This window comes from Cariama cristata, unplaced genomic scaffold, assembly GCF_000690535.1.
Source record: "Cariama cristata isolate BGI_N322 unplaced genomic scaffold, ASM69053v1 scaffold46426, whole genome shotgun sequence".
NCBI lineage: Eukaryota > Metazoa > Chordata > Aves > Cariamiformes > Cariamidae > Cariama > Cariama cristata.
In genome coordinates, this window is record NW_009621278.1 from 2795 (window position 1) to 22479 (window position 19685).

The window sequence follows — 19685 nt, forward strand, 5'->3', positions numbered from 1 at the left end:
CCCTACATGTTTCTTCTCATTATTCCATTTACCGTTAGTTTCAAGAGTGCAAGGTTATCTTGTGGTCCAATATTCCAGGGCAGTGGAAGATGGGGAATAGAAGATGGAAAAAATGTCATTTACTTCTATAGCTGTATTATTGAAGTGCTTGAAGTATTTTACGTTTCTCCTTGTATTAGTCACACATGGCAAGGCAAAATTGATTAGCACATACTTTATTAAGGAGAAAGTATAACAGGAAACTTAGAACCACAGATTTTGCTCCCAGAGGTGTTTATGGATTCTGATGTCTCGTAAAATGGTATGAAGCATTTTTCCTTCTGTTGCTTTCTCTTTTATCTTTTCCTTTTTTTTTTCCCTCAGAAGAAATCATTGTAGGTTTGGTGTCTTGGAAGTATGGAATCAATCTCTATGATGGGAAGTCCTAAGAACCTCAATGAAACTTTTCTACCAAATGTTGCCAATGGCATCAAGGATGCCAGTAAAATCACGATAGGCATCATTGGAAGTGGAGATTTTGCTAAGTCATTGGCAATTAGACTTATCAGATGCGGGTACCACGTGGTTGTAGGAAGCAGAAACCCTAAACTTGCTGCTGAGTTTTTTCCACATGTGGTTGATGTCACTCACCATGAAGATGCAGTAGCAAAAGCAAACATCATTTTTGTAGCCATACACAGAGAACATTATGCCTCTTTGTGGGACCTCAAACATTTACTCGCTGGTAAAATTCTGATTGATGTCAGCAATAATACAAGAGTAGACCAATATCCGGACTCCAATGCAGAGTATTTGGCATCACTTTTCCCAGATTCCCTGATTGTCAAAGGATTCAATGTCGTTTCAGCTTGGTCACTGCAGTTAGGACCAAAGGATGCCAGCAGACAGGTAAATGTTATATTTGTATTAATTTAACTTGTTTGTAAGATGAAAATGACAGGAACTGAATGTAAGCAGCCAGAACTCATGGAATTCATCCTGCCTGACTTAATGTACCTAAAATATTGGGCCTTTAGTTAAATTTTAGTAGCCAATAAAACTTTCAGAGTCTAGTTCATCCCACTGTAAGACATATAGAGTAAGTAAGTGGTCCAAATTGTCCCCTGAGATGGCTGTTTATCTTTAAAGATTGCAGGGGAAATGTGGATACTAGACAGAAATGTGTCTTAAACTAGACAGCTGACCTTTAGATGACTACAGACAGAGGAGAGGAATTGGGTCTTAGTGTCTTCTGTAGGAAATATGTTAATTTTTATCCTTATGCTCTATACAAGGATAGAGACAGTCTTTCCCAGTATATTTTAGTTTCAGTATTGATTTACATGGGGTGAACAATTGAAAGAGATGCACAGAAATGTGAGGTCCTGGTCCCAGGGCTCATGAGTCAGCTGTTCTAAAAATGTTTGTATTCGACGTAACAGCAAAGTGAACGAAAGAAATTATCTAGCTTTTAGAATGCCCCAAGATCATAAATATGAGGAAACAGGAGGCGGCACATATGTTTGTAAGTGATCATTCATTTGATCCAGGACTGCTTGGGAACATCATGTTCAAATTCCTTCCCAGTACGTTCCCCAAATCCATCCTGCTTTATGTTTTTCATGCTTTGCTGAAGTGATACAATGGATTTAAGCCTATGCAAGAATCCAATCCTTCACAGCTTTATGGACTCTCAGAAACACATGAGAAATGACTGGTGTAATGTGACTACTGGAGACTTGAGTTTTCTGGCAATTCAGGTAGATTTTAAATGGAATGCAACTGATATAGGATTAGCATAATTTTAAAAATAACCTCACTGTACTATTTTTATCCCCTTTCAGGATAGCACTGCACTATAAGTAATTAACTTCCATCAAAACAGATCGTGTTTGCTCTAATGCAGAGGATCAGCAGTGTTGGGCAAACTATAGCCCACTCTAAATTTAAAAGGAACTTTAAAGGACTTTGTAGCAGTGTATTTCTTTAACTATGTCACAAACTGGTCTTTAGAAGGAGCTCTTATTTGGCTACCAGTTTTTGTCTTTTGTGTTAAACACTCAATTTTTATGGAAATCTCCATTGTGAAGTTAAGCCGAAATTGTTATACATGGAGAGATTACACAGTTCTCTGCTTTGCATTCTGTTTATGCTATAGCCATTTTAGGGTCATCATTCAAGATTCCTGTATTTTTGAGAGACTCGTGATTTTCTGAAATGCTTTTAGCCATTATTTCAAGTTCAATCCAGTCCTGTGGACATTTCAGTGAGGGAAGGTTCAGTGTGCAGATTACCAGGGCATCCCACAGTCAGCTCATTATTAACTCCAAGAAACAGTCAATTTTGTTTTCATTCTCATCTTGGTGATACAAGCTGGGATAACAGTGTACTGCTTTAGCAGTAGTGCTGTGGTTTTGATCTGGAGGTTTTTTTGTGGTTTCTTTTTCTTTTTGCCTTTGAGTCTCTTTCTCTGACTCCATACAATTCACTTGAATTTCCCAACAGGTCTATATATGCAGTAACAACGTTCAGGCTCGCCATCAAGTTATTGAGCTTGCCCGTCAGCTCAGTTTTATTCCTATTGATTTGGGGGCATTGTCATCTTCAAGGGAGATCGAAAACTTACCTCTGCAACTGTTCACACTGTGGAAGGGGCCTGTAGTGATTGCCATTAGCCTGGCAACGTTTTTCTTCATCTATTCCTTCATCAGAGATGTAATCCATCCATACATGAGAAATCAGCAGAGTGACTTTTACAAGATCCCCATTGAGATTGTGAACAAGACTCTACCAATTGTTGCTATCACTTTACTTTCTCTAGTGTATTTATCAGGACTTATTGCAGCTGCTTATCAGCTTTACTACAGTACTAAGTATAAGCGATTTCCACCTTGGCTCAACAACTGGCTCCAGTGTCGAAAGCAGCTTGGACTGCTCAGTTTTTTCTTTGCAACAGTGCATGTGGCATACAGCCTCTGCTTACCTATGAGGAGATCAGAGCGATACTTGTTCCTCAATATGGCATATCAACAGGTAAGCCAATCTTTAGTTCCGTAAACCAAAATTGTCTTGGCTGTATGCATATGGCTCATGAATACAATATATATGTTTTCTTAATCTGTTTTCAGTGGAGAATGTTATGGGTTATCTTATGCATAGCTAGTGCCTAATGAGAAAGGAGACTAAAAGAAACATCTGAACATTGTGCTCACCTCATGGGTCAAGCTGCAGTCAAATTTGTGTGGTGGGGGAATCAAGGATGTGTCCTACTTAAATCTCTGATAGTAATACACAAGGAGAGTGTAGGGTAGACAGGGTAAGAGCAACAGCAGGAAACTTCTGAGCTATGTTCCTCTCTATGTATACTTAACATATGGGGGAAGCATGTATATCATAAGTGCATTTATAAGCATGAAAAGTACAAGAGGAGATACTGTAATAATGCTTACAGATACATCTCTGTTTATAAAATGAAAATGCTGTTACTTTGTAACATTTTGGACCAGTGGTAAAGATATCTTGTTCATGAAAAATTCTGTGAAGATCATCTATTACAGGCAGGAGTAATTGGTCTTGCATAACCCTGAAACAATCTCTGACAAATCTGGCATCCTTTAGAAGAGGGTCAGACGCTCCTGTTTGCCAGTGAGGTAGCTTATCACCACCTTCAAAGTGGCAGAAAAGCAGCACTGCCAGAAAAGCAGCATTGCCATTCAACCCATAAAATCTACAGGAAAGAGAGATGTGATGGAACAGAAAGGAAAGGAAACTAAGGAAATCAAATCAAATAGAACAAATTAACGGGGAGTGGGTCTACAAATTCTAAAAGGGCTACCATGAAAATTTGAACTCAAGAGAAAGGCAAGAAGAGCAAAACTGTAAAAGGCAGCAAGAAACTGTAATTGTTCACACTTACTATTAGTAAAGGACCCACTGATACTTTTACTAAGAAATTATCTTGGGTTTAGTAATACGGTAAAACTCTCACTTGCTAATATTCCTAGTGAACCTCTCTCAAGACATGCCATATCACAATAGTTCACCTGCAAGTGGAAAAATAATTGAATATGCAAGACTCTTAATTGTTAAAGACATGAGTTGTTTCTTTTTTTCTGGTAAAGCTCTCCAAAAAGAACAATTTTGGGTGTATCTGATGTCAACAGTGAAAGAGGCAAAATAACTTGGACTCAGCATAGGGAGCTGAAGCAAAACCAGGAAATGATGCTAAACTATTTCTAAATGTAACAAGCTAATAGCAAATTGCAGGTTTACCCATTATAGATTTTAAGTTTCCAGGGTCTGAAGAACACAGATACTTTTCTACAGTGTATAGCAATGCGCAGATTTATCTGTTTTTATAATGTAATTGTTATAAATAGCATATAATGTTACATTTTCTTTTAACAACTCATCTAAGTTTCCATGTTTAACATATTTTTAATCTAACAAGAGCCAATACTAGCAGTAAGGAAATAGTTGTTTTTCTCCAAGACATGAGGAAACCTCTGAAATATTTGACCCCATTTTATAATTGTCCTTTCACTGTAGACTTTTACTCAGCAAAATAACGTATGTTGATATTTTTAATATTCTGTAAAATAAAGTGCTTCCTTTCTGCTCTTTCATCAGGTTCATGCAAATGTTGAAAATTCTTGGAATGAGGAAGAAGTGTGGCGAATCGAAATGTATATCTCCTTTGGAATAATGAGTCTTGGATTGCTTTCTTTGCTGGCAGTAACTTCTATCCCTTCAGTAAACAGTGCCTTAAACTGGAGGGAGTTCAGTTTTATTCAGGTGTGTTACTTTTTAAATAAGGGGGTTTTGTTGTTAGCAAGAATCCCTTGGTGATGATCATGATCACAATCACGAACAAAAGCACTTTGCAACATGATGAGGGCTTTTTTTTTCCCTCTCTCTGATAAGTTAATAAAAACAACATATCCTTAGTCAGCAGGTATATTACCGTGAACGCACATTAAGCACTTCATGAGTGTTAGAATAGGAATTTGCATTTTACAGTTCTTGGTCTTAAATAACCAACATAGCTAAGACCAAATGAGCACTAATCTATTCCTTTTCTGTTGTTAGAATTTCCAAGTTAGATAAATTTGGACAAACTCACTAAAGGCAATGATACTGATGAGATACTACTATATGTAGATGCACAGAGCTGTTAAAATTGAAGACTTAATTTGTCCTGCAGGATTTTTATTGCACAGCCCTGGCAGCCATGGTGTCATTGTTTCAGTTTTGCTTCACCTCCACTGTGTGGGAATTAATACAGCTCTCAACTGCATTATTCCCATTAACTGAAAATACCCATTAGTAAAATATGAAGCTTCGTTTATTAAAAGCAGAGGATTTTCCAGGTCCTGGCCTTCTGCTGCCCTGCTTCCTCAGAGAAATATCTACAACAGGCAAACCTAACCAGCATAAAATACTGAGAAATATAGGCTTTAATGAACATCTTAATGTTTGCTTCCAAACAAAATTGCCATTAGTTTTAAGTACCAATCAGTGTTACGAAATTTTATTAGGATTCGGTCTTGTGATAAATTTCCTAAGTGTGTACAAGCAGTTTTGGGTTTTATTATGTTCTGTTTTGTTCTCTGACTTTGAAGTCAGTACTGTAGTCTTAACTCAGTCTTTTCTGATTAACATTTTTTCAACATAGCCATGGTAATAGTATTGCCTAATTCTTGGTCCTCTGACTGTTTACAAATTCCTACCTTCAGGACACAGACACTGACTTTACTGCTCAGGGCTTACGTTGTGCTTCATAATTTACAGACATTTTAAAGGGAGTGATGGGGAACACTTGTTTGGTTGTAGTTGTCAGAGGTCTTCTGTCTGTAATGTCTTCCCTTCCGCTAGGGTTTCCATTAGTGGAACACTCCAGGTAGGCCTACAAAAAGCTTGCTGAAAAATTTTTCAAATTAGAGTTCCCTTGACAGAACTGTTTATTCTCGCTCATGGTTTTGAGTATTCAGAGGGAGTAAACACCCATTTTATATTGTTACAACATCCCTGCCATCCAGAGTTCTCTGTGCGGAGACAATAGTACTGCTGTTGGGTGATGTAAAACATTAGCGCAAAAGGGAAAAATATGTATTCAGTCCTGAGTGCAGTGTTGCCTTTATCCAGTAATGACTTCCAACCACAAACCCAGCATTTGTGTCTTATTTTTCCTTACTGAGATTTCCAAATTTCAGGCTTGTGTAACTGAGTCAAAACCAACACAATAATCACATAGTGATGTGTCTACAAGGGGTTTTTTTATTGTGTCATGTTTACTGCAGTTATTTCCACCGTAAATGAAGTCAAAATAGTTCCAAATTTAAATAATTATGAACTTTAATGAATCATCTGTCAGTATTTTGAGGAATTTGATTTGGAACAAGTTGTTTGCTCTGGAGGTGTTACAGTTGATACTGCATTACATGTTGAAGAGAACTGGTATTGGTAATTAATTATGATCATTTGCAATTTTTAATCACAAAAAATATTGAACTACTAAAAATTTCCTTAAAGTTATGATCATTAGAGGTACTTTACTTTGTCATTAATTACTTCTGAGGATGTAAATAAGTTGTTCTTCATTTAGTTACTTGTCCTTCAAAAAAGTCCTCTTGCTTTATTCAATCAGAAAACAGACTTTCAGTGATTCTTCAATAAAGTCAAAGGAGTCTGCGTTTCTGCACAAGCTTAATTGTACCCAGTATGCAAGCAGAACAGATAAAACATCATCATACTTTTATGTTTTTCTTCTACTGAAGAGCAATATGAAGTGAATTTGAACTTAATTTTCTCAGTCTTCTCTAAGTCAGGGGGACCAACAGTGAAACTATTAGCCCATCATCTCAGTGATGCTTTTTTTTATCTGGGAAAAGCAGCATGTCTCTAGCTTTAGTCCTGAATCTCAGATGATTTGCCACAATAATTGCTGAACTTGTTTTGCATCTGACAGATGAAAAATCAGTTAGCTAGCACACTCAGACAGTTTCTCACCTCGGCACTTCCCACTGAGAACAACATACTATTGCTTGCTCATCTTAGTTTCATCAAAATAAGGGTCTGGCCACTTCTGAAGGGTTTTAGCACCTAAACATATTCAGTCTTGAGTGCTACTAGGAAAATCTGAGTTCAGGATTAACAATTTATTAACATATACAATATAGACTATTTTCTAGCCCTGTTCCAGTAGTACAAGCCCTGAGCAGCACCTCCCCTACCTTCAGTGATTCAAACAGACCTCTACCACAGTCTTCCTAATACTGTAAAGAAACCCCGGTTGTGAATGTTTCTGCCCAGAAATCATTACTGTCTTTGATATCCTCACTTATTTGGAGATGCCTCCATTTTACCTAGCCTGGTTTCACAACACTTTTGTCAACAACCCCAAAAATTCTAGCCTACTTGATCAAGGGTAAAGGACTTTAAGAGGAGAACCAGTTCAGGCTCTGCTCATTCCCTCAGAGTATAAACATGATGAAATGAGATATAAGAAGGTTGAATAGAGATGCAAAAGGGAAGTTACTGCATCAGCCCTACCAGGAGCTAAGAGACCAACAGAAAACTTGGAGTTGCTGCAGTACAGAGCTGACCACTGTACAGAACAAATACCTGAGTACTTCATCATGATTCAGAGAGAAACACTCATAACATCCAGATGGAAGAGCCACAGAATGAGACAGCGATGAAGAGTTTGCTCAGTAGGTGATCCTAGCTGATGGAAACTTAGCATGAGACTTTGCAGGCATCTTAACATGACCCAGAGTTGAATCTTACTGAGGAAAGACGCAGGGAAGAAGCTGGGGCTGATAAACTAATGCATCAGTTTTCTTAAATGCCACTTCAGTACTCTTCTTTTCCTCTTCTAAACATATTTGGATAAGGAACAAAGGTAGACATGGACAAGAAATAAAAAAATAATTGGTATTTTGTCAGAGCGAGCAGAATAACTAGCCTAAACCAACACACTGCAAACAGAAAAAGACATTTATTGAAGCCAGTCCTTGAATGTTCACGTAAAATACATGGAAATGGAGAATGTTGTCTGCAAGCAGTGCTGCACCAGGTCCTTCAGTCTTCTGAAGGAAGTTAAAGTGCAAATATATAATGTAAGCATAAATGACTACTGCTTTTGCTTTCCAGTCCAAAGGTTCAAGTCCAAAGTGCATCACTCAAAATGGCAATGGACAGAGCAGACTGGCTTTGAAAGCTGAGCTTTATGTTTCTTAACAAAAATCAGTGCAAATCTGCCATTTGTGTAGTAGGAAGCTAATCTTTTTGTAGACATTCCTTTTCTCTGCTAGCACAATCCTAGAGTTTTTTTGGAGACAGTAGTACTAAAAACTTTGCTTGCACACACACTTTGAGGAAGGGCTGTCCTGACTTGGTTCTCTCACAAGAATAGGGTGCTTTTCCCCCAGGGTAAAGAAGAATGAGACATGAGTATTTAGCAAGTTTATGAGTAAAATTCCAGTCAGAATTGCTACAGCCTGTTTATAAGTTTAGCAATATCCTGTTACTGGGGGAATCTGAAGTATACCTTGCATAAACATCAGATTTGGAAAATACCTTTTGTATATATAAATTGCTTGGAACTACTCGACCATTGTGAAGGTAGAAATTGCTGAAGCAGCTTTGCCTACAGCAGATTTGTGTCTCTATATGTGTACGTCTTCCTGGTAACATTTTAGGGATTTTTCTCCTGCTTCTTTTCCACTCCTCTAACTTTTTTTTTTTTTTTGCCCCAAACAATGCCAATTTGTCCAGCTTATCAGTGGCCTTGGCTAGGAATCTCCCACATTGGATCAAAAAGTGACTTTAGGAAGGAAAAGAAGCAAAACAGGAAGACTTAGAGAAAAGCTAAAAGATTGGGGAGTCTATAGGAAATGCGCTAATCTCTTACTCAGCTTCCAGGAAATACAGTATTATGGAAGATAAGGAAGCAAAACAACCAAAGATGTTCTTCCTCTTTTCCCAACAGCCGTCCTAGAGCCCAGGCAGAGAGTTCCCAAGACTTACGACTGATATTGCTACTCACTTACCAGTGTGAATTTACCAGTGAAGGAAAAGTCCAGTCATAAGCTTGTGCAGAAGGAAATAACCTTACGTACCCCACCTCGAGTATTATGTTCAGCTCCGAGTCCCCCCACACAAGAAGGACATGGACATGTTGGAGCAAGTCCAGAGGAGGGCTACGAGGATGATCAGAGGGCTGGAGCACCTCTCCTATGAAGACAGGCTGAGAGAGTTGGGGTTGTTCAGCCTGGAGAAGAGAAGGCTCCGGGGAGACCTTAGAGCAGCCTTCCAGTACCTAAAGGGGGCCTACAAGAAAGTTGGGGAGGGACTTTTGACAAGGGCATGTAGTGATAGGACAAGGGGCAATGGCTTTAAACTGGAACAGGGAAGATTTAGATGAGATATTAGGCAGAAATTCTTCATGATGAGGGTGGTGAGGCACTGGAACAGGTTGCCCAGAGAAGTTGTGGATGCCCTGTCCCTGAAAGTGTTCAAGGCCAGGTTGGATGGGGCTTTGAGCAACGTGGTCTGGTGGAAGGTGTCCCTGTCCATGGCAGTGGGGTTGGAACTAGATGATCTTTAAGGTCCTTTCCAACCAGACCATTGTATGATTCTATGATACCTCAGTGATAGCAGCGCTCTCACCTTTCCAGTGTTAAACAGATTGCTTTCTAGCAATTAATAACTCCCACAGCACAGTCATCATTTCCCAATAATTGAAACATCTTTCATGTTAGCATCCATAGGGGTAGTCAGCTTTGGAATATGGCTTTCTGACACTACCACTGGCCAAGATTTGTATTATGATCCACTGCTACCAACTGATTTTATTTTTACTGTTCAGCTGCTCAACAGTGCCTTTTCCTGCACTAGCTGCTGTCTTTTTGTCCAACCCTGCTTCAGTCAGTTCTGAGTTTCCTCATTTTACTGCTGTACAGCCATTGGTGTTGTCTTTAACATTTACAGATACAGAAAAATCAAGTCTTTATAACAAACAGAAGTTTTGTACTGACACAGCCTCCTGCAGTGGGGTTTTACTTAAGTAGCAAAGGCAGCCAGTCTTGCCTGTACTTATGGAAAAGTCATTGTCAGTAGCTGCAAGCTGGGATAAATACTCTTAATGGCACTTTCTACTGCAGATCTGCCCTGACTGAACAAACCAAAGACTGCGGAATGCTAAGTTCTGTGAAGGACATCCTTTTTCTAGCTAAGTGGTGCTATTACTGTCAAAAGTACAGCACAGAAATATGGCAATTAAGGGCCTGGTAGAAGAAAATACCACCAGTAGCTGACGGAAGCTCCTCGAGGAGTGTCTTTGTTGTCAGATTTTTAGATGAGTGGTTGAATGGTACAGTACATACTAGCACATGCCCTGCCAACACTTCAAAGAAGCATATGGCAACTTTCCACGGGGCAAAAAAGAGAACTTAATAGAGATGCATCGTATGTTTTTCTTGTGCTGTTAGTTCAAGATGTACTGATAACTGTACTGATGTACTTCTCAGCTTCCATTTTGACCATTAGATAGAAAGACATACATAGATGTCTCAAAACTGTAGTTTGCAGATGGAATTTAAATAAACACTAAAATTTTTTTTTTTTTAATTTGGGAGGAGTCTGTATAACAATTCCCTGCTGTTTGTTTTTTAAGAATTGTTATAGTTCTTATCAGTAAGTCTGATGAAGAAATGAGGGATATGATTCACTTGTGCCCTTTTCCCTGCTGGCAGTGATGTAACAGCAATGAATTCAGGACAGTCATACCAGCAAAAATCTGCAATAACATATTCAAACATCAGGTTTGATAGTATGGTTTGTTGTCCAAATTTCTTACCAGAACTTCCGTTCAGATACTGCATGTGCCATTTTCATATCCACAAGTGGTTTTCTGATTGTTCTGTTTCTTATGGAATATTTTGGGAGCAATTTGTTCTTTTCAGAAAAAGGGTGCAGCTTTTCTAAAGCATACCAATATGGCTCTGAAATCATTGGCAAAAAAAATGCATAAATATTGGCAAATTAAGAAATACAGTACCAATCTCTAGAAATTATTTTCCTTTTTATACCATTATATTTGTGAATCCTTGCAAATGATACTAGCTCAGACATTCTCCTTTCCCTAGAAACTGGTTAATCTTGAAGTAGAATGAATTAGTTCTTTCAATAACTATTATAGACCCTTAGGCTGCATTTGTCTTTTCCTCTCAGTTTACTGGAATTAAACCAACCCTTGGTAGCCAGCTACCTTTCTTAATATTCATTCTGTGTTTTGATGATTTTCTACAGATGTTTCCCAAATTAGTCACTACATCAGTTTTGGCCAAAGAGAGTTTTTCTTCATTTGATCAACACCAGAATTCAAAGCATAGTAGTCTTTTTTTACCATGGTTTAGGAAAGTCAAGGTTGACACATTTAACTCAAGTCTGCAGGGCAATACAATGATAGGGTTCTTAAAAGGGCAGATTCACAGAAACAGTGAATGACTCCTATTAGCGCTACCTTCTGTGGCGTGCTCTAGATTACGTGATAAGAGGTCCTCTGCAGGGTGCTGTGGGAACCTTCTACTTCATGTTTCATCCAGCACTACCTGTTTATGATAAACTGCATCATTGCCTTGTGCCAGTATGCCCAAGTCCTGCAGTCCAGATATTCCCATTATGCAAGTGGATGTTGCCCATTGTGAGGAAGAAGCGAACTGTACCTCTCCGAGTGATAAAAATCTGGAGTGTTAGGCCCAGATGTCTTCCAACAGAATTGCATTGTTCCATAATGATGAATCTTGGAAGTGATCTACCCTCATAGTTAAGAAACAGGGAACTTAATTTCCAGTCACAACTGATGTTGTTCCAATAACCACTGGGATTGTTCCTTAGTCACATACAAATCCTGAAGTTGACTTCCATTAGTTAGAATTGGGGCAATCATCTTCATTTTAGCTTTGACTAAGGCCTGTAGATACTAGCAGAGATATGTTGTACATCAGTGTTTAGTTCAGTCTGTACTTTTCAAAGCCACATATTGCTAATTTAAAATAGCATATAGGTAAGAGATTTTAACATGATGTCTAATAGAAATGTTAGAATAATGGGTTAGAGCTGTTGGATGAAGGACCAAGTACTATTACCTCTTCTTTTTTCCCTGTTTTCTCTTTTTCAAAGTCTACACTTGGATACGTTGCTCTGCTCATAAGTACTTTCCATGTACTGATTTACGGATGGAAAAGAGCTTTTGAAGAAGAGTATTACAGATTTTATACACCACCAAATTTTGTTCTTGCCCTTGTTCTGCCTTCCATTGTAATTCTAGGTAAGATCATTTTACTTTTGCCATGTGTAAGTAGGAAACTGAGGAGAATTCGAAGAGGATGGGAGAAAAGCCATGTTATAGAAGAAGCAAGTGGGTCTGTTCCACATCTCTCCCCAGAAAGGATAACTGTGATGTGATGATAGAGTAATACTTGTTAGCACTGTTGTAGATGTCTTGGTTTGGGTTTTTTTTGTCATAAACTTGTATTTTTAGGAGTTTAGTTAAAGTATGAGTAAAGCCACTGTGGACTTGCTTGGCATATAGTACAAGCTCTCAACCAAACTATGAGAAATTTATAGGTAGAAGACTACTGTTTCAGATAGCTACAAAAATACTTTTGTTTTGAATTACAGAGAGCAGATGATTATGAAATCCAAATTTTTTAATGCTCCTTTGCACAGATATATCACAACAGTATTTTATTATAACCATGCTTTCCAGATATTTCTTTGACTTAGAGCATATGTGTCAGAGTGCTATTTCTTCATACCATATTTTCTGGGCAGTGTTTCTTTTATTAAAACCACACTTCTGGGTTAGCGAGTTCAGAATATAGACTAATAGAGTTAACAATTTAGGAAATAATCAGGTTTTGAAACAATTTAAATTAATTTGTAATGATGATTGCACATGTACAGTATATTTATTTGTATGTGGTTTTACACCATTCCATTATTTGAATATGCAAAATCAGTTTAAGGTATGGTGTAATTATACATCTTGTAAGCAAATGGTATTGTACGAACACGGTCATTTTTTTCAAGGTATTACATAGGATTTTAGACATTTGACATCTCTTTATTTCCGTACATCATATAATGAAAATTCAAAACAGTGTTATACATGTATAGAAAAACTTGCAGATATGTGTGCAAGCAACTAGTTTTTGATTTTAGAATGATTTCAAAATATCAGGACATATTTTAAAAAAAAAAAAAAGCTGAGAAATCTGCGACAATAAAAATCCACTTTCACTGTGAAACTTCCACTATGTTGGTACAACAGGGAAGCATCACAATACTCATGTTCTATATGTTTCTACACTGGAGTTTCAGTTATTATATATGAATTTCCCAGAGTCTGTCTTAAATTCTTAATATCTTTTTGTGCAAATCCAATCTTATATTTTTATATAAAACTCTTACTTTTACAACAAGTGTCTCTGGGACATGCCTGAATTTTTGAGAAACAAAATTATTATTCTTGTACTTAAAAATAGATTTATCTCTAAAACTTAACATTTGCATTTCCTGTGGGATTCCGAAGAATGTTCACAATTATTTATTATTAATGCTTTGTCAGTTTCTACTCTAACAAATAGCCAAACTCAACTCATACCTTCAGGCCACTCCTGCTTAATTAGCAAAACTTTTATTTCAGTGAATCAAAATGTGTATTTGGTCCTAATTTTCTTTACTTGTATGAAATTATATTTTTCTTACCTATATTTGCACTCTTTAGGATATCTGACTTTCTTAGCTGAACCTTCACTTATTATTTATTACTTTTTGCAAGAATTTTTTGTTGATATGATACATCAGAAATATACAGTACTTCAGCTTGAATTTATCCTTAAACATCACTAGTCATGTAAATCTCATTATATCTGTAATGAAACCAACAGCTCCACAGAACAGGAAGAATCTAGAATCAAACTCTGCCCCCAGTTACAGCAACCTAAGTCTAAAGAGTTCGTGTTGGTTTTTCTTAATTTCATTTCAAAATCAAAAAATCTACACCAATTTTATTTTCATTGTGGTAACCATATTCCCCAAACTTACACATCAAGCCTGTGTATATGCTCTATTTGTTGCAAATCAGGAGACAGTTGAACTTTCTCTCATTTTAAGCATGTTCAAATCTAGAGATGAAAAATAAAATATTTGCATGATTTTTTCCAGAATTAAAGCATTTTTTATATGTCTTTAAACATGTTCTGTATCAAATGAGATGTCAGTGAATTCTTTTGAAAACAGAGGTTTAGGAAAAAAATTTTTTTAAAAAAAAATTCAACTGTACTTCATGCATGTCAACAGAAATTTAAGAACTTTTTTTCAGTACATAAACTTTCATTTTCAAATACTTGGAAAACTCAGTTTTATCCTCCTTTTTAAGCTACTAGGGGGAAGCAATTGGAAAGAGAAATTTAATTTTATTTTGCCATTTTTTAAGAAGTAAACAATAATAACAGCTATAATTGGTCAGGCTGTCCTTGAGACTTGGCTCCAATAGCTGACAAGTGGCAAATGCTTCCAAAAAGAGGGCATGTGTCCAGTGATTCTTCTCCTGACATAACCCATCAACCTTTTGGAAATCAGTAATTTAGGACTTATTTGAAACAGGTGCTGCCTCTGGACTATTGTACCTAATAGCTACTTCCTCCAAAAATTTATCTAACTTTTTAGAAATTTGAAACTTTCCCAGTTTTTTACAGGAAAAGAAAGGAAAAGACAGAAGAGGGAAAAAAGTTTAATAAATCTATCAAATTAATAAAAGAAGTTTGCATTCTTTCTTTTTTCCAAAACCAAATCAGTTAGTTTCAAGGTACCAATTTTACTGTCTCTCCTCCAATATGCAGCTATTTCAGTGATACTTGTGGTGATACACAAGCACAGTACTATTTTGTCAAACATTCTAGACATTAAGTGAAAAACATGTCGTTATTGGAGATAGACAGGAGCCTAAACTAGTATGAATGAGATTTTCACATAAAAATGAAGAACAAGTGACAATTATAACTTCTAACTTACTTTACCTGTCTGTAAATACATTCCAGTATAGAAACCTGCATATTTCTTGAAAGGCTTGCAGAATTATATGTAACTGAATTTCCTGGCCTGTTTCCTATTCCATTATTGCAGAGGGAAACTTCAGAAAGCTGAGGCATTTGTGCTTCAGCCCTTTAAATAAATCTTAGAATACAGAAAGTCTTGGAGAATTTTAATAGAATAAATACCATGCTACATTCTACCCCAGTCTTGTGCACGATAGAATAGGATGGTGTAACTGAGAGCAGAATTTTGTACCTCTAAACAAATGTAGGGCAGAAACCATTACCGTTGACAATCTGATTACATTTCAAAATTAAATATTCTGCTATTATTTTATAGTAATTCTACGCTTCTGTAGAATAGGTAATTAACATTCATGTTCCCTACAATTATCTAATTCGTTTGATGCTATGGCGATAATGTTGCAGAACTAAGATACTGTACTAATTGAAAATTGCTGTCAAAGTCCATATATATTGTACTGTAACGCAACCACTGACAGTATATACAGAAATGTATTGGCCCTCTTTCCTATGCAAAAAGTTATTTCATTGTTAAATTTCTTCAAGAATGTTTAGACTGTTAAATTTTGAACTACCAAAAGTGTCTGGGGAGAATAATGATGTATTGTTCCTTTTTTCAAACTGTGTGTGTAGAAAATTAAAAATGTGTTTTGATTTTATAAGTTACTTGAAAAGTTGAAATATAGAAGTATTAATAAATAGATGATATTTTTAGATCAAATATATGAAGACATTTTGTGAAATATTTGTGCTACAAAATGACATATGGTTTCCCATTAGGCCATGTATTTACTTCTAACTGGAATAACAAGTTGACTTGTGATTTAGCGTTTTGTGGTGTTCTTTAAGGACTGATTCACTCTAACAAGACACTGTTAAGTCTGAAAGTAAAATGACACTCCTGCATTTACTGCACATTATGTATCATATCATGCATATGTTTAGACACATAAGGAATCTTTATTCATGTGATCAAACACATTGATTTCTATAGAAGAACTCACATTAAGACTTCTCATTGGAAAATAAGCTGAGGCTAAAAGTTTAGTTTCAATTGCCTAAATACGAATGACTAAATTCCTTTAGATGTCTTAGTTACTTAGAAGTATACATACATATTTTGAGGAATAGCCTGCTATAAAAGTATTTTTGTGTAGCTTTATATAAATTGCTTACTGCCTAATGAAAAATGAATAATGAAATAAACTTCATTTGTCTTCATTACTGTGCAGTAAAAAAAAATAGTGCTTAATATGTAACATACAACTCTACACATCGTATTAGAAAATGGAGGCCTCTGTATTTAGCAACAGGTGATTTGTTTTCTATGGATATTAAGGTATTCTTTCTTAACATTGTCTAAAATACAGTTCTATTACAGGTTCCATATGTGTCTTTAATTTTATCTTACAAGTCTATTAGCTGTGGCAACTATGTACAAGTTAATTAAGTACCCATGTTCTTGAATTATTTAGAGATTAATTATTTTGTAATTGTTTTGCAAGCTCTTTGCATATCTAGCTTGTGGTAATGGCTACTGTGAATTGGTGCCACGTTTAACTTTTTGTTCCAACATTGTGCATTATATGATGTGCCAACATGAGAAAGTACTTTGTATTTTTATATGGCATTAATTGCCTATAAAATGGTGTGTGTGTGTGTGTGTCTGTTTGTTATTAGCTATACATGCTGCCCAACTAGCACTAAGGGAAATTGCTAATTAATATGAGGCAATGAGTTCCCAATTGGCTATAAATGTCACATGTATGAATATAGTTAAGAAACAGCTTTCCTCTGAATGTGAAGATTTCCTCTGAAAGTTAGATGTATCAGGTGCATAAAAATTAGATAGACTGAGTTTTTCAGTATAATATTTTCATATATGCAGTGGTAATGGACGCATATGCATAGTTCCTTTCAGACAGTGCATCTCCTAATACACAAATTTTTGATTTGTTGGCTGTTCATCCTGTAGTATTTTCTGTCAATGTAATAAGTAATGTTGCAGTACTGATATTGTATCATTATATGATACTGCTTGAATTAATTAGATTACAGCCTTTAAAATAAGTGATACATTGAACTGACTTGAATGATCTCTATCATTATATATTGTTTCTTATGCCTTGCTGGCAGTGTCTTGCAGTAAGCATAGTATGTCTCCCATGTGCAATATTCTCTTTGTAGTTGTGTTTGTCAATTTGTTTGTGCTGTCTCTCTCAACAGGGCTATTATAAATTATTAGTAATGCTCTTATCTATTTTTCCACAGACTGTGTTTTACACAAAAATCAATAAAAAGTCAATGTCAGGTGTTTGGCTTTTTCTTCTGCGCTTATGCATAATAAATTTTAGCTTGCTTTTCTTTATAATACATGTGTGCTTTGATCAGCATTTTCTCTGAGAGGGAGAATTTGAATGTGAGGTCATAAAAAAAAGATTCTAAAGGGCAATTTGTTTCTTTTGCAATAGTTGGATAACAGATATTTCACACAGATGCACTGGAAAGCTATATCCCATATCCTACTCTAAGGTATTCTCCATGTTTTCAAAACACAGAGTGAATACTACAGTACCGTCAGCATATATTCAGTCTGCTTTTCATTCAACAAACAGAAAGTTTGGCAAAAGTGAGACTGCTAGGCACAAGGAAGTTTGCCAGGTGGAGACACTCTTCCTGTTTGGTTGTGTGTGGGAAAGCATTACTGTTTAAATGAGAAAAACAGATGAACCACTTTGCAATCCTTCATTTGGAAATACATACATTTTTTCCAAAGAGGCTTATGCCAACACAAGAGGAAAGAGGAAAACAATACATGAGAGGCAAAATCCTGCTTAACTAGAGGTCAGCAGCATAAACTGTTCTGAGTTCAGAGAAGTCAAGATGCATGAGTCAGTGAGGCTGGCAGGATTCATACTGCTTTCACATTAAATTACATAGCCTTCCGAGATTCCCAAATGGAATTCAGGTATTTTTAAAATTCAAAATACTTAATATCTATTTGTGCCACACCTGATGTAACAGGAACATTTTGGTCCTTGAAGTCTGTCTTTTCTTAGCTTTTTTTTCAAATCTCACCCTGTTTCTCTATATCACAGTGCTTGTTTTACTGAGTGTTGACGCTATGCTAGCAGCTGGGGCCCCAAACGTACACCTTTGTCCAGCTGTACCTTGTAATGTACAAAAGTGTAAGTTCTGTCTACTGTGACTTACTGCATTTCCTTACAATAATAAAGATCGGTGTGAAAGTCCCCCTCAAATCCATACCACCCAATGACCTGAACACTGTATTTTAATAGGCAGGTAAATCCAGATGTTGGAAGCTCTGTTGACTTTACAGCTTTCAGGTTGAGTCTACTGCCAGCCATTTCACAGGTCTTTTCTTTTTTTGGTTGCTATCAAACACAGGAGGTCTGGCAGGACAGTTCTGCGCTTGCCTGTTCCTATGCTCCTCCTTCTTTTTCCCCTTCCTACTGACCAAAAAAAGCAACAAGAATGAAAAGGAGGGCAAGGAATGAACAGACTGATTCTTAGAAAGGTTCTGATTTCTGTACTAAAAAGATCTGTGTCATATTTGATGAACAGTGCAAGTGGCTTTGGAAAAAGTGTACAGGTTCAATACACCCAAGGAAAGGACATCACTTAACTAGGGCTGAAGATCTCTATTGCAGCACATGAAAGGTGTATCCTGCACTGAATAATAGTCCTTCGATAGCTTGTAACCTAATTTGTAAGACAGCAGATACAGAGTGCTAGAGGAAACAATTCACTCAGCAAAGTCAACAGGAGATTAATGACACACCTAGATAGGGAACCTAGATCTTCTAACACACAGCTGGGTCCTACACACACAGTGCTGTAGTTTTATGAAATTTAACTTTACCTCAAGAATAGAGTTTGCTGAAATGTCTCTTCACACCAGAAGAGTTTGTCCTCAGTCAAAACAGAAATCCTCTCTACATCAAGTCTACTTTTAAAATATATTTCTTAGCATTTGTAAGACTTAATATTTAATATTTGTGAATTAATACTCTCAGAAGTAAGGCACTATAGCCTTGATGTCTTGAATGTTATTTGTTGCCAACAGAAGAGGTACATGTGCTAAAAATGCAATATAAGCCTGTTTGGGGCAGAAAACTGTTACATAAATATTTTCATAGTTCATTGCAGCTTTTTGAGGATGGACATTTGCCATTTGCCAAGGGCAGCAGAATCCCTGTAGTCAAACTTGCACAGTGTAGCTTTCATCCCAGTTTTTAAAAGCTTCTTTTATGAAGGAGGTGTGCAGTGAGCAAATGGAGCTTTGCAATATGATCTTTGGAACACTCAGCCAACAAATGGCATGTGACCTAAGCTTATAATTTACAGAGTAAGTTGCCCAATTTAGGTATGTTCTCTATACATTTGTCATTCAAAACACAAACAACAGAACTTAAACCCATTTAAGTCACAATAAAAGTAAATTTTAGTGCTTTTTTTTTTTCATAAGCTTAAAAATTTTGAATACATACAACTCAGTAAGTATCTGGGCACCAAGCTAAAAATATATATAATCCAGTTTGTTCAGCGTTAACTGCT

The 19685-nt window shown here is 36.5% G+C and overlaps 1 protein-coding gene across 1 annotated transcript; it reads left to right on the forward strand.

Annotated features, from left to right (window-relative positions):
• The first annotated feature begins 396 nt into the window (after window positions 1–396).
• On the forward strand, window positions 397–12474 carry STEAP2 (STEAP family member 2, metalloreductase). The gene is made up of 4 exons (XM_009701878.1): window positions 397–888; window positions 2485–3012; window positions 4609–4773; window positions 12166–12474. Exons 1-4 carry the CDS (start codon window positions 397–399, stop codon window positions 12448–12450), a joined length of 1470 nt encoding a protein of 489 aa, XP_009700180.1. The 3' UTR covers window positions 12451–12474.
• The last annotated feature ends 7211 nt before the right edge of the window (window positions 12475–19685 follow it).